Consider the following 14131-nt stretch of genomic DNA (forward strand, 5'->3'; position numbering starts at 1 on the left):
TTTCTCCCTACACTACACCCTCTCCACCAGTCCTGCCCCATTTCCTCCCTCAGCAACCCCCTTTATGCACACACAACTTCAGTTAAGAATAAGGACTCATCAGGACATTCATATTACATGGGTGGCTAGGAGCCAGGACGCCTGGGTTTCATCCCAATTCTGGTAGGACAGCGTGATCTTGGGGGTATTGCAGGTGTATGAGCCAGGATGCGTGGGTAATATTCCTGGCTCTGAGAGGCTAGGAGGAAAAAGAGGGAGAGGGGGGGATGGGGTTAGGATGCCTGAATTTTTATCCCAGGTCTGGGAGAAGAGTGGAGTCTGGTTAGAAATGGGCAGGGCTGGAAGGCTGCCACCACTGCTCTTCTCTTGGTGCCATCCTCTAATTACTGCTTTCCTTGTCTACTGGGAATCCTGAGCAATTACTTCCCAGCTACTAACGCACTGCCAGCTCAGGCTGGCAGCTTGTAAAAAGGCACAAGGCAGGGAGTGAGGAGCATGGCTGAGGAAAGCCTAAGGCTGTGGGGTCAGGGAGTATGGGTCAGGGATAAGGGGCACCAGCAGGGCTGGGGGTCAGGAGTGAAAGGCACTGGCCAGGCTGGGGAGAGTCCAGTGCTGAGTGGGCTTTGGGTGAGGATTGAGGGGCATGGGCTGGCTGTGTGTCCCGGTGCCAGCTTCCCACACGTCACAGGAAGGGCTTGGCTGGCAGATAAGCCCCAGCGACCTGCAGGGAGGACGGTGGAGGCTGGGGCTGGCGCGAAGCAGCGGCTCCATGGTTCCTTCCTTCCTCTTGACCTGCTCCGGCTGCTCCCTGACCCGGGGCCCAGCCAAGGCATGAAGACCACACGTGCCTTCCTGTCTGGGGCGTGTGCCAAGGAGCAGCCCAACACTCTCCACACACTCCACTCCCGGGGTCTAGCCAGAGGCCCCAGCCCCAGCCCTAGACCCATTTTCTGCCAGCTGGGACAAGCAGATACTTGCTCTGCTCACTCACAGTCTGTCCCTTCTTGATGTCTTTCCTTCCCATCTAAAACTCCCTTATCTCTCTTTCTTTTCCTCCAGAGATGTGGAAATTATAGGTGGGGGGGGGGAGGGAGTGATATAAATAAAAGAAAGAATGCAACAGAGGAAGGATTGAGAGAGAAAGGATATCTTTGGATTGAATTGTGTACCCCATGGTTTTGGAAAAAGCAATGTTTTCTGTCTATCTATCTACCTACCTTCTACCTACCTACATACCCACCTATCTCTTTCCCCCATTATCTATCTTCCTCTTTTCATCCCTTCACCCTTTCTCCCATTCTGCTTTCATGTTTTATCTCTGTATTGATCCACATTTTTATTTCATTCTGTATCTGGCTGCCTTTCCTGGTTTTCTCCTTCATGTTTGATTTCCTTCCTCCTATCTTGTGCCGTCTTTTTTTGTTTTTGGATCCATCCATCCCTCCATCTTCATACACAATCCTCATACACATCCCCTCTCTCTCTGCCTGCCTGCCCCTTCTCCTCCCCTCCCCTCCCTTCTCTAGGGTTCTTCCACCTCCCTTGTGTTTTCTTGCTCCTCTCCTCTCCCCAGTCTGAAGACAAACAAGGTACTGACCTTGTCTGTCCCCTTGGGGCTGAGCCCTTCTCTGGGCTCCCACTAACCCAGTTCCCCCCAAGCCTTACCCCCCTTCCCTTGGCTCTGAGCAGGGAGGTGGCCCCCAGTGGTGGAATCTAGTTGGAGCGGATGCGCCAGGGGTTCCACCCAGCCAGGGTAACACCGCCTTCTTGAATCGAAGCCAGGCAAAGCCAGATGCCTCCAGCACAGCCTTCCCCTCTACACAGACACCCCCATGCTTAGTCGGCCACCCCAATTATGCAGACTACTACGGTTCCTCCCATCTGGCAGGACACTTCCCTCCCTAGCCAGGGAGACTGAGGGTTAGACATGCTATGGGTGCTACACTGTCCAGCGTAGGAGGCATTTTGTGAGGGTTAGCATGTGTGTGTGCTCAGTGTCTTCTCCTTTGCACTTCCCCAGAGAACTGTAACCCGCAGAGTGTCCAGTGGCTGGTCATCTCATTGCCTTTCTTTTTCTTTCTTTGTTCACCTTTCCATCCAACTCTACCTGTTCATTCATTTCTTCATCCGGCCATCCTTCCATCCATCCATCTTTATCTGTTAATTCATTCATCCATTCCTTCTCATTTCCAATCCTTCCATTTTTATCTCTTCATTCTTTCATCCATCCATCCATTCATCTTTCTCTATGCTGTTAATCCAGCTTCCTTGCTTCCTCACCTATTATGAAAGTTGTGTATTCCCCTTATGAAATACCAAATCTCTCATTACAAAGCTTGTCTCGTGTATTCACATTGCTGATTCCATGTTGGTATTACAAAATCACTCCATTTAGCACAAAAGCACCATCCCCCAATGCTGGCTTTTTTACCACTTGAAGCAGTAGAGGGGCAGGTCAGGGGGCTAGCTGGGAGTAGGGTACTCTCCCAAGGGAGAGCTCTTTGTACCAAAAATAGGGCCTTTGGGGGCTCAAGGGGGCTGGCTGTTAGGTACGCCAGGATGAGAAGTATGGAAACTAATGAAGGGGGCTTTGGGAGATCAACAGGCTGACCCACCCAAGGGAAGATTGCTGTAGCCTCCATCACTTCTTCTTGGGATTTTTCTGTAGCTTTTTCGTTACTTTCATATAGTTGTTGTTTCCAATTTGGATGCCTGTGTTGGTGCCAGAGATGAAAATGGGTTTTCCTGTAAGAGAGATGGAAACAAAGAAGTGAAGGGAGACTGAGGCAGAGACCAAAGGAAAGACAGAAGAAAGGGGTCTATGGAAAGAGAAGCATATGGGGAGGATATAGGGTGGATGCAAGTGTGGACGTCTTTCCCCATTGGGAAAGATGAATCCTGATGGGTAAAGACAGACAGACAATGTACATGGCAGTGGTTCTCAACGTTTTTAGACTCAAGGTACTCCTCAGAAAATGCCAACTCTTATTTTTCACTCATTTCTTGATTACAGAAAATAATAGAGCTATTCTTTTGTTTGTAAGAGCTCAGAAAGACTACAATAGGTAAGAATATTTTGTTACATTGATTCCTATTTTAAAATTTCAGGGTTCATCTTGTGAACCATATGTAAGTATTTGCACATCTAATGGTACTAATAATCTGTGATGCTATTGAAAGGATCTCTCACCACCCTGGTTTATGGAGATGGATGGATGGATGGTGGGGAAGCTAAAAGTAAAGGAAGTTTGGATGGGAATAAACCAGAAGTGGGCAAAATGTGGCCCACGGGCTGCATCTGGCCCACCAGGGAATTTTGTCCAGCTTTTCTCACCCAGCCCAATTACTGACACTGTTGCTGGGGAGGAGAGGTGGGGATGCTGACTCAGTCTGCAACACCTCATCAAAACTTCCTACGTGGCCCATGGGCCCAATAATTGCCCATTCCTCGAATAAACAGACAGGCCATGTATACAGGGGTGGATGGATGCATGAAGGGGGTTACGTGGGGCTCTGTAGGTAGGGAATACTTGGGGTGCGTGGGGACTGGAAGAAGAATGGAAAGAAGGCAATGCTGCTTTTGGGCCCATCTTTCTTGGGGGAAACAGAACCTTCCTTGGGACCGACATGCTGGATCCTTAAATCCCTCCACCCCTCACAAGGAGCCCCTTCCCCCATCTTGCCAGCTGTTTTTAGTGTCCTCAAGTCCCCAGGTGAGTGGGGCAGTGGTGCCCACCCCTTGCTTACCTGAGTAAACTGGCAGCTGCAACAGACCAAAGAGTGGCAGGAATGGGAGAAAGGAAGAGAGAACATGGCACAATCAGCTTGGAGGGAAGCCCCTCTCCATATCTCTGTGTCCATCCCCCAAGCCCTAGACCCTCGCCCCGCTTTCCATCACTCCTCTTCTACCTCACCTACAGACCCAGCCCATAGGCATCTGTTTCTCCCTGGACTCCAACTCCACCAGCCCTATAGCTGCCCCCTACATTACCTCCTTTTCCCTTTCCTTTCTTATGTACTCCTCCCTCCTCCTGGCCCAGGATACACACATACCTGGTGACTGTTAGAGTACATAACCCCTGGGTAACATGGCCACTGCGTGGGGAGTTGTGTTTGTGGCAGGTTGGGGTTGGAGAGAGGCCTTTCTGGATAATCTGGGGAGGAAGAACATTTTGAGTTAAACTTTCCAGAGCACTTTCTCTTTAAGGCTGGAATTTTTTACTGCCAGACCCTGTCCCTCATGGACACCTCCCCTTTAGGAAGACTTTCTCACCATCAGACTCTGTTTCTTATGGGTATTTTCCTTTTAAGAGCAGTTTATCATTGCCAGGTTCTGTCCCCACTTGCTCCCCGATCACCCTCCCACCTCCCCAGGTGGTTCTCCTTTAAGAGTAAAGGTCTTCACTACCAACCTCTAGTCTTCATGTAGATTTCCCCTTTAACAGCAGAGTTTCTCACAGCCAAACTCTGGCCTGCATTTATTCTTAAAGGGGAATTTACTTTTAAAGGGGAATTTCTCCCTGCCAAACAGCAGACTCCATCCCTCATGGACACATCACCTTTAAGGGGGCAGTAAAGTTTCTCTGCCAGCCTCTGAGCTTCATGGATGTCTTCCCTTTATAAGGATACAGGTTGTAGCCCTATTGGTCTACAGGCAAAAGGAATCAGAGCTCTGGGTAGAGGTGGTATCTTTTATTAGACCAACTAGATATTTGGAAAAAAAAATGTCTGCTTTTGGGCGCACACACCTTCTTCAGGCATAGAACAATGCAAAGATTGTAAATTTTCTCCTAGGTGGAAAGGAAAATTCAAATTAAATTCATTTTCATTTCCACCTAGGATAAATTTTACAATCTTTGCATTCTCCTCTGGGCTCAGGCTGAATATAAGGAAAAACATCTTCATGGTTTGTGTGACCAGACTCCCGGTAGGGCGGTGCAGGCACCTAGCCTGGGTGTTCTTCAAACGGAGACTGGGCACACACCTTGCTGGGGTTATTTGACTCCACCTGTCTTTCCTGCCCAGAGCAGGGGGGCTGGACCTGATGATCTCATGAGGTCCCTTCCAGACCTAAACATCTGTGAATCCTACGTCTGAAGATGGGTGAGTGTCCTGAAAGCTTGCAAATAAAGACGAAGGGTTTTTGAACCCGAAAACTTGCTTAATAACTATTCTCCAACCATTTGGGTTGGTCTAATAAAAGATATCAAATTCACCCAAGGAACCTTGTCTGCAAATAAAGAATTTTTTTTGCAAATATCTAGTTGGTCTAGTAAAAGACATCACCTCTACCCAGAGTTCTGATTCCTTTTTCTTTTATGAAGTTTTTTTGCAGCCAGATTGCAAATGTCACCGATTTCTCCCGTTTCACAGGCTCTTAAAAGGGAGTCTCTTTCTGCTGGGCTCTGACTTGCCATCTGTACTACTGGCAAGAGACCTGCTGCCCCCTTGTGATCAAAGGTGAGTACTGCAAAAGTGGTGTATCCTAAGTAGCCTCCTGACTCCTCCACCTTTGGGCCCAGCCAGGGTTTGGAAAGACAGTACCTGGAGGCTTCATCTGAGTGTGAGTTTTCCTCTGGCTGCCCAAACCTCCATTATTTAGTCCTCCAGTTTGCTTGAAAGAGAGAAATAAAAAAACAAAGCCTCATAGGATATAATTTTAGGGACTTCTCTCCTGCTGCAGGTATTTTTGGGGTGGGGAGTGTCAGGGCTGTTTATATAGAGTTCCACTACCCAGTGCTATAATGCAGCCACCTGTGGAGTTGGCTATATTGGGGGCTTGTTGCCCAGTACTGAAATACAGCCTGGCCTGGGGTGAGGCACACTCAAGCATGTTGATACAGCAGCCCCTGGGCTGGGGCACAGCCCCCAAACAACATAGGGATGGCTTTCCTGGTTCTGGCTGGGAGGGCATAGTGACTCTTAGTGAACTGCAAACACTCCTCTGTACTGGACATCCTCCCTTTACAACATGAGATTACAGGCAAACCCCACTTAACGCTGTTTTGCTTAGCGCTATTTCACTATAACACTTGTTTTACATTCATACTTGATTCCACTTAACACTCAGCGCGTTTTGTTATAACGCTCATAGGCATTGAGCAGGGAGTGTATGCTAGCACCACAGCGCATCAGTGGTACGTAGCCTTATTGTGCAATTTAGCCAGCCAGCACCCGGAGTGACCATGACTGTGGCTGTGACCGCCCCCTGCCCCCATTGCCCGGCATGGAGGGGACCAACCGCACCGCCGCCATGAGCTGGCCCTGCTTTATCAGGTGCTCACATTGCTGCTGCTGAATGCCCTGGTAATGAATTATATTTATTTACATTAATTCCTATGGGAAAATGGGGTTCATTTAACACTGTTCTGCTTAACGTTTGGTTTTTTTGGGGACCAGTTAAGAGCGCTAAGCAGGGGTTGCTGGTACAGGAATCGGCACCACCAGTGAAGGGATACCACCCACTTTTGGCTCCCCTGCCTTGCCCACTGAACCCTCTAATGTCTCTCTGGGCCATATGGGTCAGCACCATCTCTGCTCTCCTCCCAAAAGGTCTCCTGACCCATCTAGGTCCTGACCCAGACCAACCCTGCTTAGCATAATAATCTGTATCCTACCCAAAGAAGAAGGCTGGTACTTACCTGCGATAGGGTAGCACACCCTCTCTGTCCTCTCTTTAGCATTCTTTCTTCCTCAAAGCCTGGCGGTGTTGCCTCTGTAGGGACACAAAGTCCCCCATCCCCTATGAGTCACTCCCACCATATTGGGGATGCCCTGTCCTCCCCCACACATTCCCCCAAAACCATCACTGAAGGGTTTGTAGCCCCACAGGTGGGTAATTCAACCCCAACATCCAGCTGAAGAAGTCCCATCTCTCTGACTGTGTGGGTACAGGAAAATAGGAGTTGTTCCTGTGTGGGTATAGGAAAGGTAGGACTTCCTCTCTTGCCACCTACTTTGGGTGGGATTTACTATGCCAGCCCTCCAGAGGTGGGACTTCCTGTGTTGCTACATGGTCAGGCAGGTCATTTCCTCCACTGCCATGCCTTGCCTGGTCACTTGGAGGCAGGCTTCCTCTCCTGCCACTCAGAAGTCATCACTTCCCATAATGCCACTACAGTATGTAGACTTCTACCCTGGCCACAGCAGAGAGGGCACTTCCTGTCCAGCCATGCTGGAGCTGGGAATTCCCCCTGCACCACTTTTGATGCAGGACTTCCTGTCCCACCCACCTCCAAGGTGGGACACTCGCTGCACTCATGTCAGACATGGGAGTCCTTTTGCAGACATGGTGGAGGTGGGATTTGCAGTTTTCATGGCCAAGGTGGGGTGGGGGCTGAAAGTAAATACTCACCATTTTCTCTGGATGGTGGTTCCTCCAAGTGAAGACTCTGGAATTTCTCGGAGATCCCAAGGGAGGCTGCAGGCAGCAGAGAGTCATGGAGGCCTGAGCTTTCAGGAGCAGAAGCAGCACCGACATGTTCAGAAGTTTGGTAATCCTTCCCAGAATAGCTGGCAGCTGGAGCAGGACATCCAGGGTTCAGGGTGGGGGACCCTGACTTTTTCAGCATGTCCTGGACCATGCGGACAGCTTGTGTAGTGTGGGCATTGTGGTAGGAGAAGATTTTCTTTGTTTTGTCACTGCAGTCTGGATGAGAAGGAGAGGTCAGATGCCCTTAGTGCCATGCCGGTGCAAGTGAACTCCCACCGCCCCACCAAGGGAGCCCCTATCCTGGCCCCTGCAGCTCTCAGTGGATGCCATAGCCACTGACTGCAAGAGAAAGGCCTCCCTACTGAGTCTCCATCCTGCTCTATATAGCATAGCGCCCCATAAATCCCCTAGTATGGCAGCATAGCTCCTTTAGTATGGCTTCCCCCAGCGAGCATCCCCTTCTGGTTCCTAATCCCTGCAGCACAGTGCCCGCTAGTACTTCCTTAGGGTATCCGGGCCACCCCATCTGCTAGGGGGCTAACCTTGAAAGGTGGGTCTCTGAGAGCATTCCTGGTGCCAGCATGACTTCATTAACTGCTTCATGTCCTCCAGGCCTGCCACATCAGTGATGGTGTCCAGCTTGGTCACGTCAGGCCTTTCTCCTTTAGGAATGTGTAGCCGGAAAAGGAAGCTCTTCCACTTAGGATGGACATCTGGGGACAGGGGAAGAGAACAGATGTGTATTGGGAATATCCCCACACGGTGGGTAAGTGACATTGCACCCGTGCTCTGATGCTTCCCTTCAGTTAAAGACTTTACTGCAGTGAAGAAACAACTGTCCTCCAGTGGTCACAGGTGACCTGCGTAGTGCCCGAAATCTGTGAACTATTCTGATGGCATAGTTAGGGAAGTTTTAGAGATGGCACAAGTGCAATCCCCATATCGTTTCAGACCTGCACGACTGTGGGTTGCCGCTACAGAGTCTGACGAGCGGAGGTGTGGAGACGGTAGGCAGGCGATAGGATGGGAGGGAGGCTTGTAGCTCTGAAGTAGCCTCCCCAGTCTTTCTGGGCCGGCTGAAACTGACCCTGGAAGGGACCTCGTGAGATGATCGGGCCACTGGGGCTTAAGCCTTGGTGGCCCCACTCAGTGCGGAGTTGCCATGGCTTGTGCAGACCAGAGAAACCTGGGAAAGCTGCTTTTTCTCAGATTCTGGGGTCTGGCTGAAGATGATTTGGTGGTGACCCCACTCTTAGTGCAGACCTACAGCTTGGCTAGACCAGAGAGCAGGGCTGGATTAACCCTTTAGTAGGCCCTAGGCAAACAAACTCATGGGCCCTGGGCTGTTCGAGACCCCCACCTCCTCCCCACCCTGGCACTGCTGCCCATGGAGAGCGGGGCTCCGAGGCATGGCAGCAGTGAGGCTAGTGGAGGGGAGGGGAAGGGAGGCAGATAGGTCCCTTTGCACCACCACCGCAGAGGGGCGGACCAGGGAGGACCCCTTGCAGCTCAGGGCCCTAGGCATGTTCCTAGTTTGCTTACTCATTAATCCGGCCCTGCCGGAGAGCCACAGGGAAGCATGTTTCCCACTGCCTTTCAGGTCTCATCGAAACTCAGTCTCCTGGCAGTGAGGCCACGTGGCCAAGGGAAGGAGGCTTACCCAGCTCCATGGTCTCTCTGCAATTAAGCTTCTCAGAGCAGTTGCTCTCAGAGGGAAGCGGGGGGCGGGGAAGGCTACTAGAGTTTTGGAGGGTGGGGACAGGGGGAGCAGCTGAGAACTGGGCATCCTGGGGTGCTGAAAGAGTGAAAGTAAAACATTTTACCACCCTTGACCATTCAAACAATACCCTGGAACAGCACGACTAAAATGTTTCCCAGATCAACCCCGCTTTCAGTGACTTATCTTGAGAATGCCTTTAAGTCGGCAGGCCCAGATGGGCTCCATCCGAGGGTGCTGAAGGCACTGGCCAACGTCATTGCAGAGCCACTGGCGGGAATATTCGAACGCTCGTGGTGCACGGGCCAAGTCCCGGAGGACTGGAAAAGGGCTAACGTGGTCCCCATTTTCAAAAAGGGGAGGAAGGAGGACCCGGGCAACTATAGGCCGGTCAGTCTCACCTCCATCCTTGGTAAAGTATTTGAAAAAATTATCAAGGCTCACATTTGTGAGAGCCCGGCAGGGCAAATTATGCTGAGGGGAAACCAGCATGGGTTTGTGGCGGGCAGATCGTGCCTGACCAACCTAGTCTCTTTCTATGACCAGGTTACGAAACGCCTGGACACAGGAGGAGGGGTGGATGTCGTATACCTGGACTTCAGGAAGGCCTTCGATACAGTATCCCACCCCATACTGGTGAACAAATTAAGAGGCTGTGATGTGGATGACTGCACAGTTCGGTGGGTGGCGAATTGGCTAGAGGGTCGCACCCAAAGAGTCGTGGTAGATGGGTCGGTCTCGACCTGGAAGGGTGTGGGCAGTGGGGTCCCGCAGGGTTCGGTCCTTGGACCGATACTCTTTAATGTCTTCATCAGCGACTTGGAGGTGGGAGTGAAATGTACTCTGTCCAAGTTTGCAGATGACACAAAGCTATGGGGAGAAGTGGACACGCTGGAGGGCAGGGAACAGCTGCAGGCAGACCTGGATAGGCTGGACAAGTGGGCAGAAAACAACAGGATGCAGTTCAACAAGGAGAAATGCAAAGTGCTGCACCTAGGGAGGAAAAATGTCCAGCACACCTACAGCCTAGGGAATGACCTGCTGGGTGGCACGGAGGTGGAAAGGGATCTTGGAGTCCTAGTGGACTCCAAGTTGAACATGAGCCGGCAGTGTGACGAAGCCATCAGAAAAGCCAATGGCACTTTATCGTGCATCAGCAGATGCATGACGAATAGGTCCAGGGAGGTGATACTTCCCCTCTATAGGGCGCTGGTCAGACCGCAGTTGGAGTACTGCGCGCAATTCTGGGCGCCACACTTCAAGAAGGATGCGGATAACCTGGAGAGGGTACAGCGAAGGGCAACTCGTATGGTCAAGGGCCTGCAGACCAAGCCCTACGAGGAGAGACTAGAGAAACTGGACCTTTTCAGCCTCCGCAAGAGAAGGTTGAGAGGCGACCTTGTGGCTGCCTATAAGTTCATCACGGGGGCCCAGAAGGGAATTGGTGAGGATTTATTCACCAAGGCGCCCCTGGGGGTTACAAGAAACAATGGCCACAAGCTAGCAGAGAGCAGATTTAGACTGGACATTAGGAAGAACTTCTTCACAGTTCGAGTGGCCAAGGTCTGGAACGGGCTCCCAAGGGAGGTGGTGCTCTCCCCTACCCTGGGGGTGTTCAAGAGGAGGTTAGATGAGTATCTAGCTGGGGTCATCTAGACCCAGCACTCTTTCCTGCTTATGCAGGGGGTCGGACTCGATGATCTATTGAGGTCCCTTCCGACCCTAACATCTATGAATCTATGAATGTTAAGAGCATACTTATGATGGGTTAACATCCTTTAACAGGTGAATGTTTGCATTTTAATTGGCAGCATGCAGCCTTAAGGTAATTATTTATATAGGGATCCCCCCCGCCCCCTTCCCCCCTGTGGGACCCAGTTCGAATACTGCTGGCTAACGCCCTAAAACACCTAGCTCTTCTGGACCTCCTTGCAATACTAGCCATGTTCCTAAGAGGGTTTTCCCACAGATGTGCAGAGGGTGCCCTATTGAAACCAAAAACATTGGATCCCCCCACTCCCACATACCCGCTGCCCTCGTGGAAGGATCAGAGAATCAAACGGGGCTCAGTGGCCTCATGCCTACTTCAGATGTGACAGGAAACATGCTGCTTCACCGCCGGTAAAACCAAGGCATGGAGTAGTGATGTGACTTTCTACCTTTTATGTCAAGAATCTGAAGCAGAGCTGTTTGTTCATTTCTTTACCTAGGTGTCTGACCCCAGCTTTCCTGCTGTGACCCACTGGAGCTCATTCCCTTTCCTGGATCCAGGCCCTGTCCTGATCCTGTTCTGGATCAGACCCCTGTCCTGATCCTCAGCCTCCCACTGCTCCACCCTGCACTGGATCCTATGTTCCTTCCAGAGCCAGGCATAGTACCCAGAAAAGGAGGCCTGGCTCCATGGAAGAGTGACCCCTAGAAAAAAACCCTGTCTGGCTCCCCCAAGCACAGTACCCCCGAGTGCTACAGTAGGTTATCTGGGTCAGCACCTCCTGTTGAGCCACCAGTCAAGCATCTCTATGCATCTTCCATCTAGCAGAGCTGGGTGATCCACTGTAAGACGTATTTATCAGAAGATGCCCACACACACACACACACACACACACACACACACACACATATTTGCTCCAACCAAAATAGTCTAGAATGGGGATGAAATACATCAGATTCTATTTAATCAAATCTGAGACATTTTCAAAAAAACAGATTAAATGACCACATCCTCTTTAAGATTTTTAGGTGGAAACCACTAGCCCACTGTCCAGCTTTTTATCTATCTTATCAATCAACCGTCCATCTCTCCCTCTTTCTATCCCTCCACTTTCAAGTTTTATACTTTGTCCCCTGTCTATACATCTCTAAAGTTTTTTTTCCAATTTTCCACCTGTCTTTTTGCCTATTCATCCACCCATTTCTCCATCCACGTTTTTCCACCAAACAATCCTGTCTTTCAACCCACATCCAGCAATGGATCCATCTGCCCATCCACCATCTCTCTGTATGTATCCACTTTTCCATCAAGCTAACCCCCCTCCATCTCTTTCCGTAACCATCCATCTCCAATAACTAATTTCCCTGTTGGCCTATAGCATCATGTCTCCCCTCTTCCCCTCTCCTTGTGCCCTGCTCTGGTGTTTATCTCAGACCCCAGGTTGCCACTATACTGTGCCCCAGCATGAACCTCTATGCCTTAAATCAGGGGTGTCAAACATAAGGTTGATAGGTCTGTTCTGGCCTGCAGAAATGGGTTATCAGGCCCATGGGGCTTCTCTCTTGGTAGCTGACCCACTTCTGGATTTGCCTTGCTGGGCTTCTTGCTATGGCTTCCAGAGTTGCTGTGCTAGCATGGCCACTACTTAGGGAATGAATGCTACCTCTATTCTTATCCATCACCAAATTTCTGGTTTCTGACTGTTATCTGTCATGCAAAAGGGTGGGGGGAGAGGCAGGGCTGCAGCAGCATTAAGCCCTATGTGCTGCCTCAACGCTGAGTCTCCAGCAGCCAGGGCAAGAAACCCTGCAGTCAGAATCTGGCCCTTCCACTCATTTCAGTTGGACATCCTTGGCCTGGATGCATGAGCTTGCTGCCAGCTGCTGGACTGACTAAGATCTGCACCTCCCCGAACAAGGCTGATTGAAAGGAAGGGGTAAGTAATGTCCCACCTGGGTATGGTTCTTCCCCAGTTAAAACAGACCAGGTGAGGATGGCGTAACTGCAAAGAGCAAAAGGCATATGAGTCAGGATGGTGCCCCTTGCTAGTGTCCCCAGCTCTATTGCCTGCAGCAAAACACCCCTTGACAAGGCCCCCTCTAAACCCCTTCCCTGAGACCCTAAACCCACTCCCTATGGCCCAGCACCCCATAGCACAACCCTGGGCCTTCCCTGCATCAGCATGGTCCATCCAGCTCAGCAACAGGCAGAGGAGCTGGGCCTCCATTCACCTGTATATATCTGTGGCTTGGGTTGGCTTGTAATTGATATCATCCAGAGCTTCGGGCGGCATGTACTCCAGGGTCCCTCCATGGTCACTTCCTTCCTCTGACCTCGCTGCTGTCAATTTGGTAGTCCCTTGCTTGAACTTGGACAAACCAAAATCTGCCAGCTGCAAGGGAAGAGCAGAAGAGAGGGGAGATCAAGGGGTAGGCAATGAGGTAGGGGGACTTTTCCCTCCAAGGGGTGCTGGCTTCAGGCTGAGGGCACTGGCTGACTGAGACAAGTGGGAAACAGGGTGGGGAATGGATAGGCCATCCTTACCCGGACAGTGAGGTTTTCATCAAGGAGGACATTGCTGGGCTTGAGGTCCAGGTGGAGCAGGGGTGGTTTGAGGCCATGCAGGTAGTTCATGCCCAGTGCTACCTGGTGGAGGAATTGGAAGCGCAGGGCCCAGGGCACATGCTGGATCTTCTCCTGTAGTCTGGCCAGGCTGCCATTCTCCATGTACTCCATGACAATCCCGAGCTGCGAATTGGGGTCCCTGCTGGCCTGCGTCTTCAGCTCACAGAGACCAAAGAGGCGGAGGACATACAGGAAACGAGCTCTGTCCATGGCCCGGGCTTCAGCCAGGAGCTCCTCATGGCTGTAGGGGGAATCCCTGCAAGGGGAAGGAGGAGACTACAGGGTATAGGGAGGTGGAGAAGAGGAGCAGGGGTGTGTGACAGGACAGGAGGTTCCCAGTGGGAGAGAGGAGGAGGAGGAGGAAGGAGCAGGTGGGTGTGGAGAGAATAGAGATGGGGATCCCCCTCCCCCACTCTTACTGCCTCATCTCCTTGATGGCGACTCGGATGTGCCACCGCTTATGTGTGGCCGAGTAGACAGTGCCGAAGCCACCGTGGCCGATAAACTTCATATCCTCCTTCAAGTCCTCATAAGGGATCCTCTCCTGGAATTCGCTGCCATTAGCCATGGCAGCGCCTGGAGGAGCAGATAGGGTGGGCCTCTCAGTCCCGACCCCTAGCCCTGGGGTCTCCCCTCACTCAGCCCT

General features: G+C 51.2%; 2 protein-coding genes and 1 long non-coding RNA gene across 4 annotated transcripts in view; 2 read left to right on the forward strand and 1 right to left on the reverse strand.

Moving 5' to 3' along the window:
* On the forward strand, nt 1-5550 carry LOC109283229 (uncharacterized). The gene is made up of 3 exons (XR_002090306.2): nt 1-162; nt 3014-3065; nt 5374-5550. It is a non-coding gene; the product is annotated as an uncharacterized LOC109283229 (long non-coding RNA).
* Nucleotides 2323-14131, reverse strand: part of RIPK3 (receptor interacting serine/threonine kinase 3) — a 12838-nt gene continuing 1029 nt past the window's right edge. The window contains exons 3-13 of one of the 2 annotated variants that reach the window (XM_019487721.2): nt 13905-14061; nt 13405-13741; nt 13092-13252; nt 12813-12862; nt 7975-8145; nt 7355-7648; nt 6642-6715; nt 5545-5614; nt 4054-4154; nt 3748-3763; nt 2323-2745 (exon numbers count right to left, since the gene is read on the reverse strand). In XM_019487721.2, coding sequence (XP_019343266.1) covers nt 2642-2745; nt 3748-3763; nt 4054-4154; nt 5545-5614; nt 6642-6715; nt 7355-7648; nt 7975-8145; nt 12813-12862; nt 13092-13252; nt 13405-13741; nt 13905-14053 — 1527 coding nt within the window. In that variant the 5' untranslated portion in view covers nt 14054-14061 and the 3' untranslated portion in view covers nt 2323-2641. The remainder of the gene's footprint in view (nt 2746-3747; nt 3764-4053; nt 4155-5544; nt 5615-6641; nt 6716-7354; nt 7649-7974; nt 8146-12812; nt 12863-13091; nt 13253-13404; nt 13742-13904; nt 14062-14131) is intronic. The other variant, XM_019487729.2, reaches the window with a different exon arrangement.
* NFATC4 (nuclear factor of activated T cells 4) overlaps nt 10692-14131 on the forward strand; it is a 19410-nt gene continuing 15970 nt past the window's right edge. Inside the window, exon 1 of the mRNA XM_059730482.1 lies at nt 10692-12796. The gene's annotated coding sequence lies outside the window, so the exon portion shown is untranslated. The remainder of the gene's footprint in view (nt 12797-14131) is intronic.

Source organism: Alligator mississippiensis, chromosome 7 (assembly GCF_030867095.1).
Source record: "Alligator mississippiensis isolate rAllMis1 chromosome 7, rAllMis1, whole genome shotgun sequence".
In the NCBI taxonomy this organism is placed as follows: domain Eukaryota; kingdom Metazoa; phylum Chordata; order Crocodylia; family Alligatoridae; genus Alligator; species Alligator mississippiensis.